Source organism: Mustela lutreola, chromosome 9 (assembly GCF_030435805.1).
Source record: "Mustela lutreola isolate mMusLut2 chromosome 9, mMusLut2.pri, whole genome shotgun sequence".
NCBI lineage: Eukaryota > Metazoa > Chordata > Mammalia > Carnivora > Mustelidae > Mustela > Mustela lutreola.
In genome coordinates this window covers 123,035,432-123,059,919 of record NC_081298.1, presented here as the reverse complement: position 1 = coordinate 123,059,919, position 24,488 = coordinate 123,035,432, and the positions used below count along the sequence as shown (strand labels likewise).

The 24,488-nt window shown below is 40.2% G+C and overlaps 1 protein-coding gene across 4 annotated transcripts in view; it reads left to right on the top strand.

Moving 5' to 3' along the window:
• CLIP4 (CAP-Gly domain containing linker protein family member 4) overlaps positions 1–24,488 on the top strand; it is a 92,256-nt gene that overhangs the window by 7,629 nt on the left and 60,139 nt on the right. For 3 of the 4 annotated variants that reach the window (XM_059188717.1, XM_059188714.1, XM_059188718.1), the window contains exons 2-3: positions 16,407–16,554; positions 23,875–24,014. In XM_059188717.1, coding sequence (XP_059044700.1) covers positions 16,422–16,554; positions 23,875–24,014 — 273 coding nt within the window. In that variant the 5' untranslated portion in view covers positions 16,407–16,421. Of the gene's footprint in view, positions 1–10,048; positions 10,175–16,406; positions 16,555–23,874; positions 24,015–24,488 lie in introns of those variants that run through there. The other variant, XM_059188716.1, reaches the window with a different exon arrangement.

Here is a 24,488-nt window from a genome sequence, read left to right as displayed (position 1 = left end):
CTGATCACCTCCTCCTGCAAAGTGTTCTCCCTCTTGGGAAATCCCTAGGACTAACACCGTTTCTTTGACAGGTTGTTGGTATTCTTTTCTCCTGCTCATGGTTCATGACCACACGCTATAGTTTTCATCCAGGTAGTTACTGAGCACCCACTTGGAGTCAGGCCTTGAATGCATGACACTTGGAGGCAGGTATTTTTTTTTTTAAGATTTTATTTATTTATTTTAGAGAGAGCATGTATGCGCAAGAGAGCTTGTGAGTGGGGGGAGGGGCAAAGAGAGAGGGAGGGGGGAGCATCTCAAGCAGATGACCCGGAGATCACGACCTGAGCTGAAATCAGGAGTGGGATGCTTGACCCACTGAGCCACCAGGTGCCCCAGAATTAAGTGTTCATGATCTCATTTTACAACAGGACAAAGGCTCAGTGAAGTTAAGTGGTCTGCTAGGTTTACAGAGCCTGGGAGAGATGGTTCTGGGGTACCAACTCAGGTCGTTGTGTAATTGCAGCCCCAACACTCTTCCTCTTCTCCTAAAACACACAGGGCGAATCTTACACTGCGGTAGAGTCCATACTTCCTTCTGCTGGGAGGCATTCAGTTTATTTCTGGTGATTTGATGGACCAGTATGGTAATTTGGTTGCCTTTCTAAGTGTCATTCAGTGCTTATGGTTCTGATTGTTTTGATGATGATAAAGACACTGCACAGGATTTTTTGATGGACCTTAAAAAGATAAACTGTAACTTATTATTCTTGGGTTGAACCTCCTGTGAATCTAAAAACGCAATTCACATTTATTTTTGCCCTAACTATTCCTTGCAGTTGCAAGTACGGGTTAGATGAGGAATGTCAGAATCCATCTCATTATCGATGCAGGTTTTAGTCACCACGGAGACTTTCTCATGACTCAGTACCAGCTAATTGGTCTGTCAATGGCTTTCTTTGTTAGGTGAGTCATTTGATACATTGTTGACAAGATGCAAACTGCTCTCTACCCACGCAGGGAGCTCCAGCGGTCTGACATTCTCTTACCCCCTAATCAAGATGCTATTAAGCAGCTGATGGCTTACAGTGAATGGGGATGAATCTGTATTGGTTTTGTAAGCAGTTGCTGGAAAGACAACTTGATAGAGCTTTAGAGAGGTATGAAAACTTCCCATTTTAGAGTGTGTTCATGCCTGTGATACACAGGCAACTTCTGTGATTTCTAAACTCCTTAGACATAATAGTTATACATAGTTATATAATATATAACTTACATAGTTATATTGAGACTGAGATCTTAAAGAATTGGGCCCTTCTATCAACAATTACTTATTGAATTCTTATTATGTGCCAAGTACTGTTCTAGGTACTGAGGATACAGCACTGATAGGAATAGACTAAAGTCACTGCCCTCTGGAGCTTTCTCTTTTGAAGCTTTTTATTATGGAAAAAATTTCAAATTTATGCAAAAGAAGAAAGAATAATATGCCTATCATTCAGCTTTAATAATGATCAACATTTTGCCATTCTTGCTTCATCTATTCCTCCCATCATGCACACATTTTTTAATTGAAACCAACATTTTGTTGGTTTAAGGTGTTGTTGGTTTAACATGTTATTTTGATACATTTATATATTGTAGTATGATTGCCAGTTTAGTGACATTTATCACATTACATAATTACAGTACATTATTGTCTAGATTCATTGTATCTGTAAGAGTTATTTATTATTCATTGTAAATTTGTGTCTTTAAACACCATCACTCTTATCCACCCACCCCCCAACTCCATCCCCTGGTAATCTCTAATTTTTACAGTTTTAACTTTTTTAGGTTCTACATAAAAGTGATATCATATAGTACTTATCTTTCTTTGTTTGACTTCGTGTAATTGCTCAAAGTCCATCCATGTTGTTGCAAATGGGAGGCTATCCTTGCTCATGACTGTATAATATTCCATTGTGCATATGTATCCCATCTTTTTTAATCCATTCATCCCTTGATGGGCATTTAGGTTGTCTCCATATGATGGCTATTGTGAGTAATGTCATAAACATGGGAGTGCAGATATCTCACCGAACTCCTTCTTTCATTTCCTTTGGTATAAACCCAGAAGTGGAATTGCTGGGCTGTATAGTAAACTTTAAATTTTTTGAGGAACCTCTATATTGTTTTCCATAGTGGTTGGACTAATGTGCATTCCCAATCACACAGTTATTTTTGATGGGACACTATAAAGCAAATCCTGGACATTAAACGTTTTATCATAAATACTTTAGCATGAATCTCTAACAGATAAGGACTTTTTGATAAAAACATAATCACAATGTTATTCTCATACTTAAAGAAATTAACAAAAATTTCTTGATATAATTTAATGTTCAATTCTGGTTAAATTTCCCCCAACTCTCTCTCTCTCTATATATATATATTAAAGATTTTATTTATTTATTTGACAGAGATCACAAGTAGGCAAAGAGGCAGGCAGAGAGAGAGAGGAAGAGAAGCAAGCCCCCTGCTGAGCAGAGAGCCAGATGTGGGGCTCAATCCCAGGACCCTGGGATGGTGACCTGAGCCGAAAGCAGAGGCTTTAACCCACTGAGCCACCCAGGTGCGCCCCCCTCCGCTTTTTTTTTTTTTTTTTTTACATTTCTCTGCACCCAGATTCAAATGCTCTGCATATTGTAGGTTGTGGATAGAGCTCTTATGTCTCTTTTGATCTATACCAATTTCCCTTAGTTCCTTTTTGACTATGTGACTTAGGTTATCTGCCCTGTAGAAGTTCCCACATTTTGGATTTGGCTTTATTGCATCCTTATGGTGGGGTTTACGATATTCCTTTACATTTCACATTTTCTATAAGTGATATATCTAGAGGCTTGGTTAATGAACATCCTGGGGAAACTGTCTTGATGCCATTACTGTGTGCCAGAGATGTTTCTAGAAGTGTCTTGGCGTCCAAAGCTTTGAGCAGTCAGTTTGAAAAATTTAGTTCTTGGACTGGCAGTTTTAATCCTGAAACCATGAAACATTCCCTTTGTTCCTCCTTCCTTTATGTAGGCCCATAAAGACGACTTTTAAAAGTGGTTGTGTCACACAGCATTTGGGAGTGGCACCAACAGGAGGGCCTGGGAAGTAGTTTCCTACACAGGAACTGGTTGGCTTTGAAAACATCATTTGTTAGTGTCTTTTTGGGAGTCAGACTAACAAAAAAGATGATAAACCTTTAGAAAAGCGTGACTCTTAAATCAGGCCAGTTGAGTTAGAATATTTGAGGGAGTCTCTAGGGTTTATTTTGTGATATCTAGGGATTCCAACAGGCAACCAGGAATAAGACCCATGGATTCAGATAATGAGGCTTGTGGGGTCTTCCGTTTGTGGGTCCTCTTCAGCAGGCAGGTCCCTACCTGAAGCTTTGAGAAAGAAAAGGAGATGGGTCAGAGGATAGTAACACCGGCTGACAGTAGGAAGAAGTTCCTGGGCCTCTGGTGACTATTGATTTGTCAAGACTTTAGTGGTATTGATAAATTTCTTCAATAATAAATGATGTCATGGGTAGGGGCATCTGGGTGGCTCAGTCGGTTAAGTGTCCGCCTTCGGCTCAGACCATGATCTCAGGGTCCTGAGATCAAGCCCCACATCAGGCTCCCTGCCCAGTGGGGAGCCTGCTTCTCCCCCTTCCTCTCCCTCTGCAGCTTCCCATGCTGTGCTCTCTCAAATAAATAATAATCAAATACTATGAGCTTTTTTAAAAAAAGTGGAACTTTGGTTTGGGAAACCAGAACTATGAAGGAAAGGAAGGATGACTCCAGGGAGCAAACAAAAGACTGCAGCTGTCATTTACTGACAAGGGAAGTTCATGGGGAAGGGTTCTATTCTGAACACGCTATATTTGAGATGCTTACAATACACTACAGATTAAATGTCGAGTAGGCAGTTGGAGATATGTCTGAAGTTCAGGGCTAGAGATAGAAATTTTGGAATCATGAAAATAGAGATGGCATTTAAAGCCATGGATTGGATGAGATCATCTAGTATATGAGAGAATGGCTTTCTAGAAGCCACGTGAAGAAGGTTACACAGAGGAGCACTTGGGTGGCTCAGTTGGTTGTGTCTGACTCTTGGTTTCAGGTCATGATCTCAGGGTTGTGAGATAGAGCCCTGCATTGTGTCAGTCTCTGTGCTCAGTGGGAAGTCTGCTTCTCCTTCTCGATCTGCCCGTCTCCCCGCTTGAGCTCTCTCTCTAAAATAAATAAGGGAACCTTGAAAAAAAGTCAGTTTCTCAGAGGCATATCTAGGAGGGTGATTGCCGAGTCATAAAGCATGCTGATGCTTTTTTCACCAAATACCGCCAGATGGCTCAATGGAATGTATTACCAATTTAAATTCCCATCAACAGTGCATGAGGATTCCCATTTCCCTATATCTTTCCCAGTATTTGGGACCATTGGACTAATTTTTGCCAAGCGGATGGGGGAAGCAGCGGGGTGTTGGAACGGGCTCACAAGAGCAGACTGAACACATTTCTTCGGAACTCCTTGTTCAATGGCCTCATGCTGGTAGTCTGAAATTGGCAGGGGTGAGTGTATTGGCACCACAGAAGTTGACAAACCCTAAAAATGAGGACCGCCCCCACCCTGGCCCTGACAGCTATTTTTTTCAACACACCAGCGTATTGTGGCTATAGGTAGTACCGTATCCTTTGCATTTCTATTCTCTCTCTTCACTAGTGGTTTGAGCATCTCTCCTAAGCTTGCCATTCTGGCTCTTCTGTGAGCGGCCCATTTTGTATCCTTTTCTCATTTTTAAATTGGATTTTTCTGACTTCTTTTTGTTGATCTGCAAAAGTTCCTTACATATTTTAGATAGTAATCCCTAACTGCTTTTGAACATGCATATCTTCTCTCAATTTGTCAGATGCTTTAACTTTTTTAATGGTATTTTTCATTGGAAAAAGCCTTAATTGTGATATAGTCAAATTTCCCAGGTTTTTGTTTTAAGGTTCGTGCTTTTGCAGTCTTGTTTTATGAAATAAATCCCTACCCCAAATTCATAAAGATATTCTCCTACATTTTATCTACCTTTCAAATGCAGGTCTTTAGTTCACCTTTGTATATGGTAGCCATTTAACTAAGCCAGTTTCCCCAACAATATCTTCTAAATAATGTATATTTTTCTCATTGATATGTGGTACAGCCTTTTTATATATTGAGGTCTCATGGGTCTGCTTCGTAGTCCTCTGTTCTATCTGCTCCTTTACTAGGACCACACTGTTTTTATTACTGTGGTAATAACAACATTTGGCAGGCCAGGTTTCCTCTCTTGGCTCTTGCTTTTCAAAACTTACCCATTAAACATTTTATTTTTCCGCATGTATTTTATAAATGTACTGAAGCTCCTTAAAATTTGAATTCCTGCTAGAATTTTGGTTGGTAGAATATTGAATTTAGAAATTAAATGGATTTTTACAATGTCCAGACGTCCGATGCATGGCATTGCTTCACTTATTCAATCTTCTTTTATGTTCTTAAATAGAATTTTAACATTTTCTCCATAAAGTTCTTGCAAGCTGTTAGGTTAATTCCTGGATATTATGCTTTAGAGTTTTATTGCGATTGTGATTCTTATTGTCTAATTTATTTTCTGGTTACCCCCTGCCAATATAAAAGAAGCTACTTTTAGCATTTGATCTTGTACTTGTCAACCTTCTGGAACTCACTTATTACTTCTAATAGTTGATTTTGTTAGTTTTTCTATGCTGATGATCATAGCATCTGCAAATATAAAGATTTTAGGGGATCTGCTCAGTGCTCTGATGTTTTGCATTTAACTGCTTCTGCTAGCTGGTGTCAGTGCCTACCTGACATCCCAGTTCTGACAGCTGAATGTCTCTTAAGGTCCCAATGCCCTGTACAACCAGAGTCTGGAAACGGAGCCCTTGTCTTCTTCTGTGAATGATATGATATCCTGTTCGATATCTCAGTCCACAGAAGACCAGTGAATTGGTCTACTCCTCCCCAACCCTTTTCTCATGGTTTGGGTCCTGTTAGCTGTTGAAAGACCTTTTTAATGGTGAATTTCTTTTTATTTTACTTCTTTAAGTTAAATTAAATTAAATTTATATTCAGTTAATTAACATATAGTGTATTCTTAATTATATTATAGTTATATTATACACTTATATTGTAGTGTATATTATACACTATCTAGTTATATTATACACTTAATTATAGTGTATTCAGTTAATTAACATATAGTGTATTCTTCAGAGGTAGAGTTCAGTGATTCATTAGTTGTATATAACTCCCAACACTCTCCATCATGTGCCCTCCCTAATGTCTATCACTCAGTTACCCCATCCTGCTCCCTCCCTCCCCTCTAGCAACCCTCAGCTTGTTTCCTATGGTTAAGAGTTTCTTTTGGGGGGCTGGGTGGCTCAGTCAGTTAAGCATCTGCCTTAGGCTCCAATTGTGATCCCAGGGTCCTGGGACTGAGCCTGAGCTGAGCTTCCTACTCAGCAGGGAGTTTGCTGCTTTTCTTCCCTCTCCCTCTGCCCCTCTCCCTGCTCATGCTCTCTATCTCAAATACACATTTTTTTTTCTTCTTAAAGAGAGCCTCGGGGCACCTGGGTGGCTAGTGGTTTACGCCTCTGCCTTCGGCTCAGGTCATGATCTCGGATTGTGGGAGCCCCACGTTGGGCTCTCTGCTTGGCGGAGAGCCAGCTTCCCCCTCTCTCTCTACCTGCCTCTCTGCCTACTTGTGATCTCTGTCAAATAAATAAAATCTTTAAAGAAAAAAGAAAGAGAATCTTTTTTGGTTTGTCTCCCTCTCTGATTTCATCTTCTTTTATTTTTCCCTCCCTTCCTCTATGCTCTTCTTCCTTCTTAAATTCCACATACAAGTGATATCATATGATAATTGTCTTTCTCTGATTCACTTCTTTCACTTAGCATAATACCCTCTAGTTTCATCCATGTCATTACAAATAGCAAGATTTCTTTTTTTTTTATGGCTAATATTCCATTGTGTGTATATGTGTGTGTGTGTCTGTGTGTGTATCACATCTTTATCCATTCATCTGCTGATGGGAATCTGGGCTTTTTCCATAGTTGGCTATTGTGGACATTGCTGCCATAGACGTTGCAGTGCAGGTGCCCCTTCAGATCACTGCCTTTGTATCTTTGGGGTAAATCTCTAGCAGTTGATGCTGACTTTCTGACTGCCTGACTGAATTTCTGAATGATCCATGCTGTGTGACACAGCATTTCTGAGTCCTGAATGCACAAAAGGAGATCCTGTGCAGGTAATACAAAATAGAAAACACAAACTCCTGTGGATCAACACAGGGCTCTACATCAGATAGACTTAGGCTTGAATCTTTTTCTGTCCCGGAGTGCACTGAGCAAGTTCTACAATCTCCTGGAGTCTGTTTCTTCATTTGTAAAGTGAAGGAAGTAAAATCCCACTGGTGAGGGCCATGTAGTAGTCAGTCAGCACTGCCCCTTCTCCACGCTGGTGCTGATCACCAATGCTGATCACCTCTTGGGGCCATGATCACCAATGCTGATCACACCCTCCTAGGACAACCTTGTTGTCTGGGGATCTTGCTGGGCCTTAGATATAACTGCATCTTAGCAGGTGCAGCTAGACCATATCCCCATAAGCCTACATCCCAGTAGATGGTTCAATTTCCAGGTTCTGGCCCTATGTCACTGCCCAGTCCAACTCTTTTTAAATGGGCAATACCCAGTCATACTTGTATGATCCATGGGGTGTTCTAGGAAATATTACCCCATGAACCATCTTAGTGATGGTTTATGGTGTAAACTCAATTGTGTGTGTGTATGTGTGTTGTGTGTGTGTGTGTGTGTTGCCTTTGTGTTGGACAAAGGCAACCAGGTGAGTAGGAGAGTCTCCCCCTAATGGCTTGTTAACCTGGGAAATTGCCTCTCAACTATTTTGTATTTAGGTGTAGCAGAAAAGTGTGACCGCACTGGTTCTAACAGAAAAGTTTTATTATAGTTAAAAACAACTCAGCTAGCCACACCCTGTCACCTACTAATAGTGGTGTCTCGGAGGGATAACTTAAATCAGCAATAAAAGTGAAGCGTATATCTCTGGAAACTTCTGTTACACACAGATCTTTCTGAGTTTTTGTGGCTCATCGACAATAAGACTCATTTAAAGTTGCTGAAAGCCAACCAAAGGCAGATTGCCTTCTTTCAACCAGTTCAAGAGGTGGGTGGGGTCAGACAAAAAAACAGGGTAAGATGAGATCAGGGAGAGGGAGGTGGAAGCCCCAAAGGGAGGAAGCATCTGTGTCCCATTATCATCCCTGAGAGTGCATGAAGATGCTGAACTTGCAGGCACAGAGAAACTGGCAGCTGACCAGGGACTGTGGGATGGTCACGGTGTTTAAATATTGCACAAGTTCTACCGATTTCAGTTGACAGTATGTTCCACCCCATTTAACAAGGTAATGGGACTCCTGCAAACAAGTCTTTTGATATTTTGAGCTGTGCTAAAAGAAGCATAGGACCTAGAAAGAGGTAAGAGTTTTTATCCTCTCTGCATGCAACAGGATACTCCTGTTCATTTGTGAGCTCTAGACAAGCTGGGGCGCATCTTAGAGTCCTTTAACATGCTGGTGGATCTTGCTGTTTCTTAAAAGGAGCAGCTAAGGGATAGGGAATGCTTGTCCTGGATACCTTGAATTGGAGTCAGACATGATCTGGAAACTCCCAGGCTAGAAACCCAGTAAGAAGGAAAATTTGAGAGCTGGGTTTAGCTCAAGGTAAGAAGTCCCTGTCAACAAGGTTGATCTGTGATAAAATGGCTGTTTTCAAAGGAAGTGAGTTCCTGGTTACTGAAGGCTTTCAACTATGGCCATTTGGTGAAAGGATGCCATAAGGGAGACTCGAGCGACTGGAAGGGGGCCTTTTCTAGTCCCTGGAATGGATGATTCAAACAGGCAAAGATGCTCTGGTGGGCCCCCGGCACTTACCTCTGCTCCTGCAGACACAGAGACGTTCATGCGTTCAACATCTGCTATGGCCAGGCGCTGTGCTTGGTGAACACAGAAGCGCATTGTACTAATCTGTACATCAGAGCCAGAACAAAAAGGCCTCAGAGAGAGTTGTTATAGTGTAACACCAGTGATTCAGTGTTATAAACCTCAGTCATGGGGAAACAATGGACTCATTAAGTTCCTTCATTAAGGGGACTCATTAAGTGTCAGGCAACACCTTTCCTTCTCTGCATGATGGAGAACCAGGATGTCAGCATTTAAGTCTGTTAGTTGTCACAGTTTCACCACCTGCTGGCTCTTGGGGGATGGGACCGGGGACCAAGAGAGACGACGATAAGAAATGAGCAAAGCAGTATAGGAAAAAAAGTTCTGGGATGACTACTCCAGTTTCCTCTTCTGCCTCTACACTGACACCTTCAGAGGTAATTATTCAATTTGGGTATACCACGGAGTGGGCTTTTTACGGTAAGACCTTCAAACAGGTAATTGGCTGATGGACCTACCCTGGGCCATGCACAGAGTTAGACACAGGGGAGCCCCCAAACAGGGAAGACGCCATCGCTGCCCTTGAGATGCCCGTGAGGGCGCTCCTAGCCCCAGAGGTTAGCTTAGGACTTAGGGCTTTAATGAAGAAATACAGCGCGCCAAGGGCAGCTTCCCCGGCTCACTGCCCCGGGCCCGGCGGGGTTCCTCCGAGAGCTTCCCTCGAGCTGCGGTGAAAATGTCACAGCAGCACCACCGCCACGCAAGCTTAACCCCAGACAGTCCTGACCTGGAGTCCCCCCGCTTTGCGTGGGCTGGGGGGCCGCGGGGGCGCAGACAGAAGACGCACGAGCACAGGGGCGCGCTCCCCGCCTCCGCAGCACCCGCCTCCCCACGAACCCTCGCGGGTCCCGGCGCGTGCGCGGGGCTGGGGCCGAGGCCTGCGCGCGGCCGGGGCGCCTGCACTGCGCGCGCGCCGACCCCGCGTGGGGCCCGGCTCGGCTCGCGCGGAGACGGCAGGCGGGAGGGGCCGGCCGAGGTCCGGCAGCGGCGCGGCGGGAGGCAGCGCGGCGGGAGGCAGCGCGGCGGGACAGCGGAGACCAGCGGAGGAGCGCGCCTCTCGGCCTTGCCTCCGTGACTCCGCGTTCGCGGCCGGCCGCCCAGACAGGACCGCAGGAGCAGGTGGGGCGGGAGCGCGCAGGGGCTCCGGGCCGGCTGGGCGGGGGCGCGGTGGCCGAGGGGCGGTTGGCGGCTCTGGGAGGGCGGCGCGGAGGCGCCGGGAGCCCCGCGGCCGCGTCCTGTGGTGCAGGTGTCGCGGGCGTCCGCAGGCCTCCTTGGGGCGGCGCCGGGGGCGGGGGCGACGCGGCCCACCTTCGGGGAGGTGGGCGCTTTAACTTTCGGATGAGGTGCGGCGCGGGGTCTTGGTTGCGCACCCCCTTGGTTGCTCACCCTTTCCGCCGCAGCCCCGGCCGCCCGGACGCCCTGGGAGCGCCACCCGCGCGCCGAGGTGCTGCGTGCGCCGCGCCGCCCTCCGTCTTTTTCCTGCGGCGGGCCTCCTCCCGGCTCTCAGGCCTCCCCCGGCTTCGTAGATTGTTGGAGAAACCTGTGCCAGGGGGAATGCGACGCGAAACCCAGGGACTTTGCTTCCGGTCTTTGGCCGTCCCGAGATTCCTTAATTCTAAGTCGTGGGAATGGGGAAGGGAAGTTGGGGGGAGCCCTGGCACGGAGACCTGCTCTACACAGAGACACGGTTGAGACCTCATTGATGGGTTTATAATGTCAGCTTTCTTTTAGATGTCAGGTGATTCGTTCATGCAGAGACTCAAGAGGCAGTTTGGATTTAAACTGAGACAATGTTTTGATATGTATCAGAGGATGATATTCTCCTGGGATAATAACTTCCTCTATGTTCCCAGCTCGGCTGTGGTTCATATTGTAGCAATATCATAGTATCAATCGGTGCATTTGAAATATTTGAGTCAGGAAACACTCTCCTCCTTGGAAACATCCCCCAAATACTTGTACTTCATTTTCACATTGACATTTGTGAATCTTCTGCAAAATTTGGAGTAGGTCGTCTAGAAGACAGGATATCAGGCGGTGCGGGACATATAGCAACGATGGACGAAAAGCAGGGCATTGAAAATGGCAGAAGTTTAGCTTTCTGCGTTTCTGTTATGCAGAACACATCTTACTTTGCTAACATTAATATGCATTTTTATTGCCTTCGTTTGATAATGGACTACCAGGGCTGTAAGATCAGATTTGAAAACGTAATGAAAATTTTTATTTCGATTGTATAGAAGATTTAGCAAGTGGCATAGTATTTGTAATGTTTATTTCAGATATTTCAGATTTACCAGATACAGTTCCCACCAGCAGGGCCTTTTAAAAAAGTGATATTTATATGGTGTCTTATTGTTTATAACACCTCTAATTTTGAAACATGTACTAGTGATGTTTATGTTATAGAATCAGCTCTGTTTAAACCTACACATATCTGGTTACTTTTAGGCTTACTGTTCCCTTGTTAATTATGTATAATCAGTTGCGCTGCTGTTGGCTCGTTTTGTTTGTTAACCTTTATTTGTTTCTTGCTGTTTATTATTTTCTTATCTGGAGTTTGAGCAGCACTGCTTTGCTTCAGTGATATTTAGTAGAACTTTCTTCAAGGAGGGAAATGTTTCTGCCCTGTTTCAATGGGGTAGGCACTAGCCACTTGTGGCTTTTAAGTACTCGTACGAGGCTAGAGCAATGGAAGAACTGATTTTTTAATTTAAATAACCACATGTGTCTAGAAGCTACCTGCTTGGATACCGCAGCTATAAATTTTTAGTCCTTCAGGAAGCTTCCACTGGCCTTCTTGAATCCAGCACTTGTTACAACTATATAGTACTTACAGCTTTCTTATAGGAATCCTGTACTAGGCCCTAATCTGTGTGAGGATAAGGGCATAGCTATTTTCTTTCCCTTTGCTTCAGCCTAGAACTTAGAAATTCTGAGTAAATGTTTGTTGAGTGACTAAATGAACTTCTTGAGGGCAGGTGTCTTTTATAATCTCTCTAGAGCCCAGTGTCAGCTAAGTATTAAATACTGTAAATACCTGTTTAGTGATTGAACAGATGCATGTATGTAAAAAATAAATGGGTAACTGGAGATTCTACATAAATCATTTTTATCATCTTTTATTAAAGTATAATTAACACAGTTTTATAGATATGTATATATATGTGTGTGTGTGTGTATATATGTGTGTGTGTGTGTGTGTGTATATGTGACTCAACATTCGGTATATGATTCATTGCTCATCGTGGTAAGTATATTCTTCATATTCTTTATCCTTTTCACTCACCTCCCACCCAGCTCCCCTCTAGCAATCACTGGTTTGTTCCCTGTATTTAAGAGTTTTTCCTTCCTTCCTTCCTTTCTTCTTTTTGCTCCCACCTCCCTGAACCTTCTTCCCTTTTTTGTTCCTTTGTTTTGTTTCTTATATTCCACATTTGAATGAACTCATATGGTATTTATCTTTCTCTGACTTATTTCACTTATCTTTCTCTTGACTTATTTATCTTTCTCTGACTTATTTCACTTATGCCCTCTAGGCCCATCCATATTGTTGTAAATGGCAAGATCTCATTCGTTTTTTATGACCAATATCACACACACACACACACACACACACACACATATTCATCCATTCATCTATGGATGGACCCTTGGGTTGTTTCTGCATCTTGGCTATTGTACATAATGCTGCAATAAACACAGGGTGCATATATTTTTTTGAATTAGCATTTTCATTTTCTTTGATTAAATACCTAGTAGTGGAATCACTAGGTCATGTAGTAATTCTATTTTTTATTTTTTTCTATTTTTAATTTTTAAAGGATACTTAGAGATATGGTTTAAATGCTTATTTCAGTTATAGTACTTTCCTGGGAGTCTAGTGAATATAAAGACTCATGGCGAGATACAATATGAGTTTGAACTGAAAGGCCTCATGATTCCAACTTGTGTGGACACAGCTTAGATACCATGTTCATTGATAGCTCAGAGATGCTGCCTTTGAACCATATTCTAGATAAAACCAAGAGAGTCTCTTGACCTCAGTGAGGTTCCTTAGTGAGGCCTACTAGCCCCGAACCACTCTGAAGAAATTACTGGGCATCTCCACTCACCCCCATTCTGTATTAGGGAATGTGCCAGGAATCCTTGGAAAATGAGCTCCTAGAGCCATGTTACAAGTTGCATTTACTCAGAGCCGGTTTGGGGGTAATGGTGTAGGATGAGATTCCTGTTTGAATCAGTTTGGAGAATTGCATTCTGGTTTGACTAAGTTTGATCCAGATCCCAAGTGTCTTAGATCTTCAGATCCAGAGACTGCTTGCAGAAAGGATTCTAAAACTTGACCAAGGTTTTTAGAGATGTGCAGTTTTCTTAAGTGGGCAAAAGGTAGAATGTTGAGTTTTTCATAAAGGAAAGGAAATGGGACTAGGGAAAAATGCAAGGCAGACACAAAGTCCAAAGAATGTTCCGTACATCGATCAGGTGATATTGTAGTTTCTCTGGGCTTAAAGTACCTAACATATAAAATGATGACATTTATTACATCTTGTTCAATGAGTCATCTTTCCACCCTGAATCAAGGATTTGAGTAATAAATAGGTAAGACACTAGTCTAGCTCCTGTGGCAAGTTGTAGTTGTATAAGATACAGTTCTTTAAGGATCTCCCGGGATCTCTAGCCTGCAGGGAAATGACAGGTGATCTCAGGATCTCGTTCAAAAAACATTTTTGGATGAGAATCTCTACCCTTTGAAAGGGAGGTTTTTAAAGGTGGCTTCCTCTTAATCAATTCAGAAACATAGCCACTTAATCACTTGGCTGGAGAATTGGGAGTATAAAAAAACATACCTGAGTTCCAAAGTGTGATTGCAGTCAGATTAATCTTCCTAAAACACAGTTTGAATCAGGACACTCTCCCTTTAAAAAATCAGGGGTTTCCAGTGCTTGTGGAATTAAGTGGTTTGGTCTTCGATCAGGTATATAAAATACTCCCAACTATAGTCCTAAAAACCATTACACCCTTCCTGTTTAACGGTGTGCCTAGACTGCCCGAGCTCCAGCCCACAGTTTCTTCAGTGTGCTCGTCTTTGAAATTTCTGCCCTGGTGTCTGCCCACTCATCTTGCAAGACCCACCTGGGGAGATGTTTTCTTCATTAGACCATTTCTAATTGTCAGGGGCCCCGATGGCATTTGTTCATTGCCCTTATGTTAAAGAATGTATCCCATTCTCATTGTCCGTGGTTATTTTATTCATCCTAGTAAATGGTAAGCTACCGAGCAAGCATGGGCTCTCTGTTCCTCATGTCTGTATTCTCTGAAATATCTAGAACAGTGTGGTGCTTTGTTCATAGTGGTTCCTTAATAGTTACTGAGCTTTGTTTCTGTCCCTTGACTTTTTCTTATTTTTATTTACTTACTTATTTTTGGTGCCAAAGAGGTAAGTTTTATTAAAGCACAGGGACAGGACCCATGGGCAGAAGAGCTGCCTCTGTTCCTTGACTTCAAAGGAAGCTTCATATGCTGTTTAGAACTTTTTGCCCAAATTTACTGCCAAGGAAGTAGAGGCCGAAACTTAGAAATCCCAAGTTACTTTTAGCACTGAGAAGCTGTAATATTGAAGAAGGGCCATCTTCGGGGTGTGTGTTACTTTTTGGAATTGAAGTATTTGAGGAAGATCACCTTGCTGTATGGTACCAGTTCCTTATTGTTTCTCTGTTTATGCGGCAGAGTTACCATCAAAATGATTCAAAGTATTGGGTGGCAAGTAACTTTAGCATGCAAGAGAACTTGAGTTCCTTTAACATAGTTAACACTGGGTTAGGTCCTTTAATACAGAATCCACACATCCATAAAAACATGTACTTCATGAGAAAAAGAAATCACTGTACTCTTGACCAGTTCCTGCTACTCTCAGAAAACATATGAGTCAAGTTGGCAAGGAATCAGTTGGCTCAGACAGGTGGCTGTTCTTTGGCACAGTGTGGTGATGGTGGAGTAAAGATGGTTACGTTAGATAGAGGACTGGCGAATGGAGTATAATTGAACACACGTTGGGTAATATGTGGCACGTCATTAGCTGGTAGAGTAAGCTAGCAGTTAACTATCTTGATTTATTCTTTCTACTAAGATGGTTGAAAAATCATTTTTATTTAGTTTTTGAAATATGGTTTTTGCTTATATTTAAAACATATACAGATTCACAATACTTCAGACTTTAAAGATTTGGTACAGAAGAAAACTGGATGCTTTTTTGCCTTTCTAGTTCAAGTTTACATTTTCTCTGCCATTTCCAAATGAGCTAGGCTGCAACAGCGGTCCCCTTTAGAGCACATTGATTCTAAGCTCTCATGCTCCTTGGGAAGAAGGTAATATAAGTAATGTGTTTACAAAGCATGGCCTTCCAGCTCCTGCTGGGGTAGACTGAAGAGGTCTTGTACATTGGTAAGAAGTGAACAATACCAGTAAGCTCTTAGGTCCGTATTTGTATAAGCGATGTAATTCATTTTCAGTGAAGTTTTCTGGGATTTCAGAAAACAATGAGAACATTCTAAAGTAGATGATTTTCATGTGGTGAGCATACGACAAGAGCTATTACTGGATGATAGGTAATATAACCTGTGTCAGACCCTGTGTCAGATAGAGATATATCTACAAGGGATATTATGTCCCTAATTACTGCGAGTAAAGAGAACTTCACCCATTTAGATTAATTCAGCATTTAAAAAAATTTTTCACCTATTATTGGGTAATACATAGCTTTTTATTACTGCCGGGCTTTGTCTAAAAAGATTACATGTCTATAAGAGAGGTAGGAAGCAACATATATTCAGCAGTTTGCTAGAAGGAAGTTTTGTTTTTCCCCTTCCTCTCTAAAAGAGATTCTTTTTTTTTTCTTTTAAAGATTTTATTTATTTATTTATTTGTCAGAGAGAGAGAGGGGGAGGAGCACAAGCAGGCAGAGAGAGAAGCAGGCTCCCCGCTGAGCAAGGCGCCCGGTGTGGGACTTGATCGCAGGACGCTGGGATCACGACCTAAGCTGAAGGCAGTGACCCAACCAACTGAGCCACCCAGGTGTCCCTCTGAAAGAGATTCTTGAAGGTTGAAGTGTACGGTGTCAGTAGGTTGGGATGCTTGGCTGGCTCAGTCGGGGGCACATGTGATAGTTGCTCTCAGGGTTCTAAGCTCGAGTCCCATGCTAGGTGTAGAGATTACTTTAAAACATAAAATCTTAAAAAAATATCAGTAGGTTATATATTAAAAGAAAGTATGCTTTTATTGTGATTGAAGTCAATCATTTTAAGCTGCATATAAATGTAATAGGTTGACTTTTTTCTCTCTCTCATTAAAGGTGGCTTTCTAGAAGATGACCATAGAGGACCTTCCAGATTTTCCAGTAGAAGGAAATTCTTTGATCGGAAGATACCCCTTTTTATTTCCAGGTTCTGAGACACCAGTTGTTTTTTCCATTTCTGCAGCACCAATGCCTTCGGACTGCGGTACGTTGAGTAGCTGTGTGTATTTCCTACAGCCTGGAGACTTGACATCTGTCTAATGCCCTTTTTGTATTCATAATCTTTCCTGAAATCCTTTGCCATGGTTTTCATAAAATTGCTAGTTTTCCTTTTTCAAAAATACAATTGTTTATTGCTTTTTTCTGCCTCTTAAGCTAAATGCTTTATTTTGCTGTCAGCATTTTTATTATGCAAAAATGTTCATTTTAAGCACCATGATAGATTTAGAGGATCTTATTTTAGAATGCAGTGGTGCTAGACATCTTGCATTCTTTTGCTATTGATGTATTTATTTTGGTTAAATATACTGACTTGCTTAAAAAACCATGTATTAAGACACAGCAAAATATTATGAGCTAGCCATCTCTAAGGGCCCTCCTGTGTCTGAAATGCTAGGATCTAATTTACCAAATAATCACTGCTGAAATGATCCAAATTTGGGGGACGATGTAACAAATTGTGTGTTTCAGTACATAAGCAAGCATAATTTGGATCCTGTCTCACTTGTCTTCCATTGTAATTATAATGTATACACAAATATGGTAAAACTACAAAAAAAAAAAAAAGCCATGTACTTAGGTAGAGAGTATGAGACCTTTCCTTGGAATGTGGAGTAAGATTGGTTTGTATTTAAATCAGTTCACTTAAATCTCCTTTGTAAAATATAAATTTATAGCTATTCTAGCTTTTATCTATTTAGGCTTATTTCCCCAGAACTATATTTTATCAGATCATAGATAAAGGAATAAAAGAAAACCAGGAGATAAATTTAAAGGATTTGTTACATTTCTCGTATAGTTAGAATTTTTCAAGTAAAGTATTGGGTCATCATTTCAAATTGTTTTGGAGGCAGAGATCATGCATTTTCTATTTATTATTATTATTTTCTGTTCAGAAATACAATTTTTAAATGTTAGTAGATTTAAAATTATTAGTTGGGGAATTTATCTCTTTAGTCATATCTACTCTAATAATTACTCACCTCTAAGTTCAGGTTCTAAAGCAGCTTGCTGTGCAATCATCAAAAGTATTGCATAAAACCTGTGCCTTGACCCTGGGAGTTATTTGCAGCTTTTATAACACATGGACTGGGTTTATTTTCGGATATAACAAAATCAATTATGCAGGAAAAACCTTTACTAAAGCACTTTGGGCCTTACTTATGGCACTTACTTCGTTCTATCCTGAGTCACAATTGTCTTATTTCCTTTCCTAGGTTTTGGGATGGAGTAGCAATCATGCTTTGTTTTTGTTTACCTTCATAGGACTAACTAGTGATTTGTTGATTAGTTGCTCAGTCTGTGTTTGTTGAATAAATACATTAAATGTAAGGTGATAATGGCCATTGGCCCCTTTGTAAACTGAAATTAAACATTGCCTATATGCTTAGAATTATACATTCTTGGAATCTGAATGGACCTGTAGGTCAACTTTCCCTACTCATAACTTCTTAGTATAGAGGTTCTATTTTCAGGATCTCTGATGAATAACCACTCAGCCACTTGGATAACTTCAGTAGTGGGGAACTAATGAAACAGTCCATTTCATGGTTAAAAAGTTTTAGTTGTGATAAAGTTGTTTTTATATATAGACTCAAAATATGTCTTCTTGAAACTTTGGCCAATTGATGCTTGTTTTTGATATGTGGAACATACTTCTTTATATGAGAGCATTCAAATGTTTGGAGGTAATTTGAATATTTTTATTTAGCCTGTAGTTCCTTAGGCTCCATGTTTCTGGTTCCTTCATCAGTCCCTCAGTGTCAGGATTTCTAGACCCTTTTCATTCTAGTCGTCTCCTTCTTGGTACAGTGTAGTCAGTGTTCCCTTGTAAAGGGGCATCCTGAATTGTATTTATTATTTATTGAGGGCCCATTATATGCCAGGTACTGTCCTAGATGCTGGGGATAGCACAGTGACTGAGGCAGACATTTTAGTGGGGAAAGACAATAAACAAATTAATAAAAAAATAAATATTATAATGAATTTTGTGGAGAACAGAAGCAGGGTGCTGTGAGGGGGATAATGATTCAGAGTGTCTGTTGCAGATGGGGTGGTTGTCTGGAGTCAGAAGAAGCTGGTCACAAGAAGAGCCTGGAAAGAAGTATTCCAGGCAGAAGAGTAGGATGTTAAGGCACAGGGGGGAAGAAACTTTGGTATATCCTAAGAATTAATGGAAGACCATGGTGGCTGAGAAGCATAGTGGCTGAGGGGCAGAATGACAGGAGAAGAGATGGAGAGGAAGGCAGGGGGCAGATCATGCAGGATTATTGAGGCCTTGGTAAGGAATTTGTATTTTATCCTGAGTGTGATGAGAGCCATTGAATGTGAGACTGATAATGAGATTAAAACAAGAAATAAAGAAAAACCAACTGCACAAACCATAGGTTAGACATGCAGGTCAGTGTTGATTCTCCAGGTGGTTACCCTGCAAGGCAATATGAAGAGTTTTGGAATCCAGATTACACAGAATGCATATCACGTATGTTATAAACCCCATGACACATTGTTACTGTTTTTCCTTAAAGAGTGAGTTACCTCTTAAAGGGATTTAAGTAATGGTAACATATCTTATTTGCCCATTTAGTTATGTTTTCTAGTGTTCTTTATTCTATTGTGCAGATCTAGATTTCCTGGATATTCCATTTTCCTTCTCTCTGAAGGGCTTCATTGAACATCTCATGTGGTGCAGATCTGCTGGTGAGGAACGCCTGCAGCTTTTAGATGTCTAGGAACATCTTTATGTTACCTTCTTTTTTCAGAAATAGGTTTGCTGAGTATAGAATTCTAGGTTAATAGTTTTTTCTTTCAGTGCTTAAAGATGTTGCTCCATTGTCTTTTTACTTGCATTGTTTCTGATAGGAAATCTGCTGTAATTTTTGTTTTTCTGAATGTAATGACTTTTTGTGTGTGTGTCCCCTGGCTGCTTTTGAAATTTTCTCTTTATCTCTGGTGTTGAGCGATTTTACTATGATGTGTCTTGGTGTGATTTTCTTTATGTGCTTCTGTGTGGGGCCTGTGAAGCTTCTCAGACCTGTTGGTTTCAGTTTTCATCAAGTTTGGGAGATCATCATATCTTCAAATATTTTTTTCTGCCCCATGACCCTTTCAGACAATCCAGTTTACATGAACATTAAACCACTAGAAGTTGTCCCACAACTCACTGATGCTTTTCTTCGTATTTAAAAAAATTCTTTTTGTGTTTTATTTTGAATAGTTTCTGTTACTATGTCTTCAAGTTCATTCATCTTTTCGTCTGTCATGTGTGATCAGCTGATCTCATCCAGTGCAGTTTTCATCACAGCTGTTGTTCTCCTCTCTCAAGTGCGATTTGGGTCTTTTTCATGTCATCCATGTCTCCACTTAAACTTTGAACATTTGGAATACAGTTATAATGGCTGTTGTAATGTTCGTTTCTGTTAATTGTAGTTTTGTTTCAACTCTAGGTCTGTTTCAGTTGATTATCCCTGATTATGGTTCATGTTTTCCCCTTTTTTTACAAGCCTGGCAATCTGTGATTGGATGCCAGAGATTGTGAATTTACCTGTTGGGTGCTGGATATTTTTCTATTCCTGTAAGTGTTCTTGAATTTTGTTGTGGGATGCAGTTAAGTTCCTTGGAAATAGTTTGGCCCTTTCAGGTCTTGTTATGATTTCTTAGGTGGTTCTGGAGTAGTGCTAATCTGTGGCCAATTATTCCTCAGTATTCAGGATTCTACCCAGTGCCCTGTGAATTTTTTTTCTAGTCTTTTTTGTGGGTAGAGGCACTATTTTATTTTTCTTTTCTTTCATTTACTTATTTTAAATTTAAATTCAATTTAATTAACATATAATGTATTATTAGTTTAAGAGGTAGAATTTAGTGATTCATCACTTGTGTATAACACCCATTGTTCATTCCATCTGGTGCCCTCCTTAAAGCCCATAAGCCAGTAACTCCATCCTCCCGCTCATCTTCCCTCCAGCAACACTCAGTTTGTTTCCTATAGTTAAGAGTCTCTCTTATGGTTTATTTCCCTCTCTGTTTTTGTCTTATTTTTCCTTCCCTTCCCCTGTGTTCATCTGTTTTGTTTCTTAAATTCCACATATGAGTGAAATCACATGATATTTTTCTTTCTCTGACTGACTTAAGCCACTTAACATGATGCCCTCTAGTTCCATCCATGTCGTTGCAAATGGCAAGATTTCATTCTTTTTGATGGCTGAGTAATATTCCGGTGTGTGTGTGTGTGTGTGTGTGTGTGTGTGTGTGTGTACATGCGCCATATCGTCTTTATCCATTCATCTGAACAGGTACTGTTTTATGCCCTTTATGAGCACTGGGCTCTAATCTTTTTAATCTGTTGGGATGGTTCTTTCAAGTTTTCCTCACAAGCATATATTAAACACTCTGTAAGACCTTTCATAGATCTTTGGGGTTCTCTTGCTGTGTATCTCTCTCCTCTCTGATGTTCTTTTCTGTGAATTCTAGCTCTCTATTCTGTGGATTTCCTTGGGTCTCAGTGTTGTCTCTGTAACTCAGAGAGTCTTCTGTGCTTCTCTTGGTTTCCCCTCTCTCTGCATTGGGACCTGGAAACTCTCAAGGCAGATAGTTGGGGCAATTGTAAGACACACCTTATTTGTATCCTGTCTCTTATGATCACTGTCTTCCATTGCTTTGATGTCCAGTGTCCTTGAAATCTGCATTTTATCTATTTCCTTTGTTTGTTTGTTTTTTGATGTTTCAGGTGGAAGAGTAAATCTAGTCCTAATGACTAGATTTGATTAGAGTTGAAATTATATCCATCCTGACATAAAGTGGGACAGTTCCCAAAATTAACATTGTAACAACATCCCTACCTGATTCCTATCTAAGTTTATGTTTGGAAAACTCTGCTACTGATGAACCATAGAGTAATTCTGTATCTCCTCTCACAAATAAATCCTGGTGAGATATTGATTAGAGTTGAAATTATTTTAAATAATTGTTCTTGGTAAAATTGGAAGCTTTAGATATTTTTTAGTTCCATAACATGATGTGTCTCACTCACTGAAGTCAACTTTCCTCTTCCAGTTTTCTATAAAGAAGTCTCACACATTCATTGGATGTCTGCTACTTCCATTGATACTGTGTATGGGATGCTTTTTCCATTGTTTTTCCTTTTTTAAAAAATAGGAAATCATGTAAAAATGCACAAAATATAGTAGCAAACATATAAGCCACGTATATCTATCATCAGAAAGGATAAATATTACCACTTTTGTAATTTTTTCCTTTAGCTCTTTTATTTTTTAGTTACAAGAAAGCCTTAAAGTTGAAATTGCCTCTATTTTCTTTTGGTTCTATTCCCCTTGCTCTCCAGAGGCAACCAATATCATATATATAGTATGAATATTCCAGACCATGTTATTAGATGTTTATTACATAAATGGGTATACTTAAGTGATATGTAGTATTGTTCTGTGTATTTGTAGTTTTATGTAAATGATAGAAACTGCATATTATTCTGCAGCTTAATTTATCAATCTGTATGTTTTTTGAAACCTAGCCTTATCAACTCATGATTTAGATATCTAATTAATTTCTTTAGTTGTTAAAAAGCATAAAATAGAGTATAACAATTCTATCCATTCCTTTAAGGAGAGATGTTTCAGCCCAGCTTTTTTGCCATTATACTTGATGCTAGAATAAAAATTCTTGAACGTGTCTCCTGTGGACACATTCCGAAGAGTCTCTAGGTATATATTTAGAAACTTCTCCCCTATCAATGCCCAATGCTTAGAAAAGGGACTGATCCATAAATATTTATTGAATAATCAGTTAGATACCCCGACCCCCACCCCATCTAGTCAGCTGCTATTATAAGAAATTTACCCAAATCTGTGTTCAAGAAACCATGCAAGGTTCTTCTCTCTATTGGATACCTGTTCTTTTCTAAATCTTCCTTTCTGTACCTAGAGGGCCATTCTGTTGTCAAATATTTTAGATAGTATGTCACTTTAGTTTTCGCTTTTCTGATTCTCTCTAGCAGACCGCAGCTCTCCCTTCATATGCACACTTGGTTTTGTGCTTTTCCACTCACCTTTTAGTTACCCTGATTCTAAAGTATGAATTATGTGTATATAGTATGATTTTGGAAAATATATACAACTGCAAAGAGCATTAAAAAAACCAACATGAATCCTGCTACTCATGTATGCTATTAAAAGCTGACTTCAATAGTGAATTCTCTTACAGAGTCAGCACAATATAGACTTTGGATACAGATCTGGTTTTCTACCCCCAGATGTGCCAATTACTAGCTGTGTGACTTGGAGCAAGTATGATTTAGTCTGAGCTTTGGTTTCTTTACCTGCAAAGTGAGAATAATAGTACTTCCCAGGTAGGGTGCTTGTGAGGATGTGTAGGGTGTCTGGTAAGTTGTAAGTACTCAGCGATTGTTGGTTCTCTCATGCTTTCCTCCCTTAGATACTTCTGGTTTTTTAGACTCCTTGCCTGTTCCCCCCACCTTTTTTTTTTTTTTTTTTTGGTTTGTTTGAGATAGCAGAATCTGATTTTCTTCCAGTCTCTTCTTTAACCATAGGCTGACCAAAGTTTTCTGTGAATCTTAGAAAAGTTTTAAGACGTATTTCAATCATGTTCAATTTTGCTAGTATTCCATGTTTTTACTAATACACATCCCCAAATCACCCCGTCACTCTGGCCCAGGGTTTCACTTCTGCATCACTAGCTGTCGGTCCCTTGTCAGTTGGCATCACGGTTATCACGCGTCTTCAGGGGGTAGAGGGTAATGCCTGTCTCTTATAGAAAAATTAAGTAAACACAGAGAAGTAAAAAGAATTTATATAAAATTGCACGCCAGTTGATATTTTGGCATTTCCCCCTTTTCTGTGTGTTTTAATTATAGATGTGAGTCTACTGTTCATGCCATATTTATGTTGTGAAAGCTGAAAATATTGATAAAATCTGACAGATTTTCTGTGCCTTAGAAGTAGTTGTTGAAAAGTTCAAGGTCTGAGACTGGTGCGCTCACATTTTTTGTTCTGTCTCTAATAAAATGTGGTATGGTGCCCAGAAATCTCTTTCCCACAACAATTCAGGAATGCTGCATATTTTTTGGCTCTTTTGACTTTGGTTCTGAAAATTGCTTAATGTAAATCTACTTTTTCTTACATCTAAAAATATCTGTATCAAAAAATAAAAAAATAAAAATATAAAAATATCTTCATCATTTAAGCCCTAATCTTATTTTTATTATTTTCAATATATTTATTTGGCACTTTTAATAAGTTTAATTTACACCTTTTTTTTTTTTTATTTCAAACAGAGTTTTCTTTCTTTGATCCTAATGATACATCATGCCAGGAAATTCTCTTTGATCCCAAAACTTCTGTATCAGAATTATTTGCCATTTTAAGACAGTGGGTTCCTCAGGTCCAACAAAACATTGACATTATTGGCAATGAGGTAAGGAATTCTTCCATTTTACATTTTGTATTGTTAGGATTTTTAATTGTATAGATGCTCCCAACCTTCCCCCCGAGCAGACCCCACCATCTGAATGGAAAGGTGATGGTAAATGAAAAATCTTTTAAAAATTCTGATGTTTGTTCTTTGTATCTCTAGGCTTTGCATGGGGCAGTTGAGTTAGTATTGTTCCTTCTTTCTATTGTTCCCTCATGCTCCTCACTTGCTTATGCCTAAAGTTCTGATGTTAGAGATTCTGATGTTAGAGACTCATACATAACATACTTCCTTTCTTTGTACACCTTTATTCTGTAGACTTTAAAAAATACATTTCATGAGGAGATTTGATTACCAACATGTTTTATCTATACTTTTGGGTGGTCTGGTAAAGATGTAGGCTTCAATATAGTTTTCAAAAATGTTTGATTTTTTGAAGGAAGCAAGAAAGAATAATTGGGTTTTTTGACCTGCATA